At 28.4% G+C, this 6,000-nt stretch overlaps 1 protein-coding gene across 1 annotated transcript; it reads left to right on the forward strand.

Moving 5' to 3' along the window:
- The first annotated feature begins 1,051 nt into the window (after window positions 1-1,051).
- LOC108912769 (transcription factor BTF3 homolog 4) lies at window positions 1,052-1,886 on the forward strand. Its single transcript, XM_018718147.1, has one exon. The coding sequence runs from the start codon at window positions 1,211-1,213 to the stop codon at window positions 1,700-1,702; it is 492 nt and encodes a 163-aa protein (XP_018573663.1). The 5' UTR covers window positions 1,052-1,210; the 3' UTR covers window positions 1,703-1,886.
- Window positions 1,887-6,000: the final 4,114 nt, after the last annotated feature.

The following is a 6,000-nucleotide window of genomic DNA, read 5'->3' on the forward strand; positions in this document are numbered from 1 at the left end:
AAAAATAGAATTGATTCGAATCGGTGTATCGATTTTTTGCCCAGACCTATCACTGATCTTGACACTGGAAAGGGAACCGGTTAAACTTAAAAACTGTTCTGAGTTTAGGATAAATGGATCAGCTATTTTATCAAATCTTAACAGTTTCAGAATCCAGTCATGATTAGCATGAAAAATAACAATAAACTTGCACATTTTAATAAAAGTTATAACAATGAACGTTTTGTTGTGTTAGGTTGTAGAATAACACGCATTAAAAATTTATGCTTGACTTTAATGTTAGACGTTCTGTCCCTGTTCCATTTAGAAACAGTTACCCGTAATCAGATATATCTTTAAATTCTGGAAACAGCTATTAGTGCTCCACCTGATCTCAGATCATAGTTTCCAAAGAGAAATTGTGACATGAAGAGCAACACAAACATAAAATTAAGTATAAAAAAATTACAGGTAAGTATTTTGATCATAGCTCGACATAATTTTTTAACAAGAAAGGAAAAGTGAAATTGTCTGGATGAAATTTTTAAAATAAAGCATGTTTAATTTATAAGTACACGGTATTAACACTGTAAGTAAAAAAAAAAAAACACGATAGTTGAATATTTTATTTTCTATTATCTTGAGTTTTGTTAACTTAATTATTCCGAATTAATGTCATGCACTCATGTTCATATGAACTTTTTATCTTAAAATTAGTTAAAGATTCACTTTAAAATTTATACAAGTACTTAATAAACACCCTGTATATTAAAAAGTTATACACCCAGTAATATCCATTATGTTTTATGGTTGTAATTTTTTCCATCAACACACAGCTTGGTATAATTCGTTACATAAGCGTTACACAAGGAAAACGAAAATTTTAATTTATATTCTTGCATTCGTTATTACATAAACTGCACCATCTTACAACAGTTAGAATTGTTTGTTTCATAAATAACTCTTTTAAACTCATATTATGACGATCTGATTTTGTCTTGTTTTCTCCAAATTTGAATTTGACGCCATTTGACGCAGTCGCATATCAACAATCAGCTTGCGCACGAAGGAAGTCGTCCATTTTCTTTTTACTTGCACCGGTAAAGAAGCACATGTGCTTTGTTAATAATTTTTAAAAGGCTGGTTCATCGTAAAGCAAATTTTAAAGGATTCGTACAGTTGACAGTAGTGCATTGTACATTAGAAAGTGATTTAGAAAACAAAAACAAAAATGAATACTGAAAAATTAAAGAAATTGCAGTCACAAGTAAGGATTGGCGGTAAGGGTACCCCACGACGCAAGAAGAAGGTTGTACATTCAACTCAAGCTACAGACGATAAGAAATTACAGTCATCTCTAAAAAAATTGTCAGTAAATACAATTCCTGGTATCGAAGAAGTAAATATGATTAAGGATGATGGATCAGTTATCCATTTCAACAACCCCAAAACACAAGCTTCTTTAGCTGCTAATACATTTGCCATTACTGGTCATGGAGAAAACAAACAAATTACAGATATGTTGCCAGGAATTCTGAGTCAGTTGGGGCCCGAGGGCATTACTCAACTCAAACGATTAGCCAATACAGTGGCTAACGCAGGAGGTGTAGGTAAAATTGTCCCAGAGGATGAGGAAGATGTGCCAGATCTAGTAGAGAATTTTGATGAAGCCTCAAAAGCCGAAGTTGCAAAGAAAGACGAAGAGAAGCCAAAGGAAAATTAAAAGGTGTGTTAATCGTTACTCATCGGTCAAGAAGAGGTGCATAAGTTGATTCACCCTTATAATTATGTTCGGAGAAAACGTTTTGATATATTTAATGTGTTAACTAATCTACAAAACTTTTTGTTAAATTAGACAACCTTGTGAATAGAATATTTCGTAGGAAATATATAAATATTCTACTATAGTTTGTATTATTTACTTTATTAATGCAGTGGAAAAATAGTTGGTTATAATCTCTGTTTACTGGTCAAGTTTTTGAAGACCTTCAGGGTATTTGATAAAGAATCTTAGGTCTTCCTGTTTTGTTCTAATATTGATGTAAATGACAAAGTAGGTATCTATTTAATTCTTAAAATATTGTAAACTAAAAGAATTTTTTATTAATTTTTAAAGTGCAAAAATATGAATGTTAAAAAAATTGTAATATACTCATTAAATTTTTATTGCGTTTTTATATTCTCTAAATAACATTGTGATTTGTGATGACGTTTGTATTTGGAATATTTATGTACACAATATTTTTAAATGGTGTCGTATGTCAGAAATGTTGACAGTAGGTATTACGATTGGTTGATTATAGAACTGGTAGTTAAATATATTAAGAAAATAATTATTACTATATATTTACAGTACTTTTATTTATAGTGATACTTCATTAATATTTATAATTATTATAATGTCCATTTGGATTACATATAAAAAATGAATATTGGTTTCAATTCAAATAAACTTGAAATTTTATTTCTATGTATATTTGTTACTATTTAAATAGCGAATATTTAAATAATATACAGAATACCTACTTGTAAGCAGTAAACAGCAGATAATTTTAACTTTGTTTTTAGAAAATGGATTTTTATGACAATTTTAGTATATTTTGCAGTAATAAAGAAAACGCAACAAGAATGTAGGAAATACCCTATTATATTTTCATGTTCTATGTTTTACCAAAATTATGGTACATTCTTTTATTATGTTAATAACCTTTTAATAATTTTCAACAAAGATCTTATTATCTATTATCTTATACCTATCTTATTTCAAATTAAGCACGCATTTGAAGCGCAACCCGCATTTACTATTAAGTATTAGATATTTATTGAAATGAAATTTTTAAATAGAATTATTAGATTCGAAAGATTTTTTAGGTTTGCATTTTGTTGAATCTACTTCTAATAGTAAGATCATTCCAGAGCAACTAATATAAAACAAAGTGTACCTAACTATTTTTCTAAAACGATTAATACAATATTTACCACCTTGGACTTAAAACAACATTCCTTTATCGTTATTTTTCGATATTTATAATTGGGTTAATTGTTTTCGATGATTTTAAAATCAAGAAAATAGTAATATTTTTAAGAGTTTAAGGATAAGAATGACATTTTTTCTTTTTTTAAAGGAATTAAGTATATCAAATTCAAAAGAAACATTTTCCTAAAAATCCTATGAATTTAAACAATGTTCTTTGATACCAAAAATCTATAGGTATGCAACACAGAGTACCAATTTGTGGTATGCAAGTATAAGTACCTATATAAATTGTTTAAATACATAAACAAGGATGCAACTATCAGATAAAAAAATATACTAGAGTTGAACAACATATACTAAACCTAAAAATTACCTTTGTTCATATGCTCATATTTTTAAGCCCGTCAACTGCATGTCAGACTACCAAAATTCCTTTTATTTGATTTTCCATTTTAAATAAATGGATAAAAAATTGACGTACCTATATCTATTACTTGGTTTAATTCTGTATTAAAGTAATTTATTCCAAAGTTTATCTCACATTGTTAATTAACAAAAGAAATTGTATATTTAAAAATAAATAGAAATTAAATGCTTGATACAAAAGCAGTATAGGTACACTTTTTATACAGGGTGTCCGGAAATTATGCGTCAAGACTTCAGGAGGTGATTCCTCACATTAGGGTCACAAACTCCTATAACAATTTTTCGAAAACTCGATATTAACGGAGATAGAGTGTGTCAAAATTTTTATTTTTTTTTTTAGTTTTTCTTAGATAACTTATTTTTTATTTGATTTTTTCCAAGTCTTTCCTATGTATTACTAGTGCCCTTGTAGATTTATGTTCCAAATATGATGCAAATATTCCAGTGCCAAAGGGCCTAACCTGACCTTAATCTTCGATCCATGGGCTACAACTTTTTTGTTTTCACCATGTTAAAGAGTATAACAAATTATTTAAAAAAGTATCTCTTGTTGCGATCCAATAAAATGAACCGTTTCTGAGAAAAACGACTTCAATCATTTTCATGTGTTAACGCTATTTTAAACTGATATTCACAGTTTCAACTCATCAATATAAAATTTATTCACTAACTACATTATTAAGTAACATTTTTATTTAGTCTATGCTCTTATAATAAGTTCTCGCAACAAGAGATACTTTTTTAAATAATTTTTGATACTCTTTAAAATGGTGCTGTTCATTTATAAAGCGGTGAAAACAAAAAAGTGGGCCATAGATCGAAGAATAAGGTCAGGTTAGGCCGTTTGGTACTGGAGTATTTGCATCATATTTGGAACATAAATCTACAAGGGCACTAGTAATACATAGGAAAGACTTGGAAAAAATCAAATCACAAATAAAAAAGGAATCTAAGAAAAACTAAAAAAAAATTTTTTTTTGACGCCCTGTATCCGTTAATATTGAGTTTTCGAAAAATTGTTATAGGACTTTGTGACCCTAATTTTTGTGAGAAATCACCTCCTGAAGTCTTGACGCATAATTTCCGGACACACTGTATGTATACGAATAAACGTCGGTAGAAGGGGGAGGGGGAGCAGGGCTATGCATGGCCCACTAGAGAAAAATAGATCCAATAGTATCATCTAAGTCTATTACATGTCCTTTTTAATAAATTTGTTTTTTGTAAATACGTATATATTATTTTATTAGTCCTAGTATACATCATTTTAAAGGCATTAATCTAATTAAAATAAATTTATTTATTTTTTCTAAAAATCCTATCAAATGAAATTAAACAATGTTTTTTAATACTAAAAATCTAAGTGTGTAATAGATATAGAAATACAGATAAATATTAATTTATACTATAGATATTATACATATACTTAGTAACATAATTCAAAGCTAGTTGGAGCATTTAGCCCATAAAGTTGTTTCTCTCTATATCATCAGTTAAGAATCGATGAACTTTTTCTCGACTTTAGCTGATAAGTTGGACAAAGTAAAAATACCACAATTAATAATAAAATATTTATTAAAAAAAATAAATTTGGTGAAAAGGGCAAATATATTGGTTAGCTAAAAAGACAATTCACATTAATCTAATCATATTGTCAACAGTGTCAACACTAGACACTGTCGTTTCAAAAATTCATTTGTTCTATAAGTTTTGCGTTTGGTATATAATTTTGTTCTATTCTAATATTTATTAATTTCATTTAAGTACAAGGACGGCACTTCAAAAAGCTATCCTAAAGTAAAAGGTAGAAATAGTAAGATATTATCTATAGTGGCTATTAGCGTGTTGGTCTTTATTGTCAAGGGTGATGGTAATACAGCAACAAAATACAAACTTTCAATTTTCAATTTTTATTTAGATAATAAAGTTTTGAAATAGCTTAAGAACGGAAATTGAAGTCCCGTTTCATCTAACAAAGTACTACAATATTCATATAGATGTCGCTACAGGAAATACGTTTATAGTAAAAATAGTACGATTATTCATTCATTCAAATTCCGGCAAAACACACCTAAAAAAAACGAGAAAATGCCAGGTGCACGCACACGTGCACAATGAGTTGTCCGCTCAGAGTAATAAGTAAAGGGGAGGTCGCATTCCCTATTTCAGTACACAATGTAAACATGTAACATCAACCTATTGTATGTTGATAAACAAATGATACATAAGTAAACACAATGGTCCCTGGTACAGTGGCGTACCGAGTTTAGGTTTAAAATCTATCATAATATAAGGAAACCATAAAAATTACACTTTTTAATAGAATAAAATCAAAAGTGCTCGATTATTTAAGCTTTCATGTGTAATAAATAGACAATAAATAGGAAAAAGTTAATGGTTTCTTCAAAATCTATAATTAATATTTTAAAAACATTTCCAGAACAAAAGAGTGACTAAAGAAAACTCCTCGATTGAAACTATCATTATACTATAGCTATAGCAATGTCATTGCCTACTATTAATTCTATTATTTCATAGTAGTTCTCGATTACTGGAAGAACATTTATTAAAATAAATAATTTAAATAAAACTACAAGAAAAGGAGCAAAAATATATTT

This window comes from Anoplophora glabripennis, unplaced genomic scaffold (genome assembly GCF_000390285.2).
Source record: "Anoplophora glabripennis isolate ALB-LARVAE unplaced genomic scaffold, Agla_2.0 scaffold784, whole genome shotgun sequence".
Taxonomy (NCBI): Eukaryota; Metazoa; Arthropoda; class Insecta; order Coleoptera; family Cerambycidae; genus Anoplophora; species Anoplophora glabripennis.

Excerpts from the sequence above, each read along its gene's own strand:
- LOC108912769 (XM_018718147.1), top strand. The coding sequence starts at position 1,211 with ATGAATACTGAAAAATTAAAGAAATTGCAGTCACAAGTAAGGATTGGC.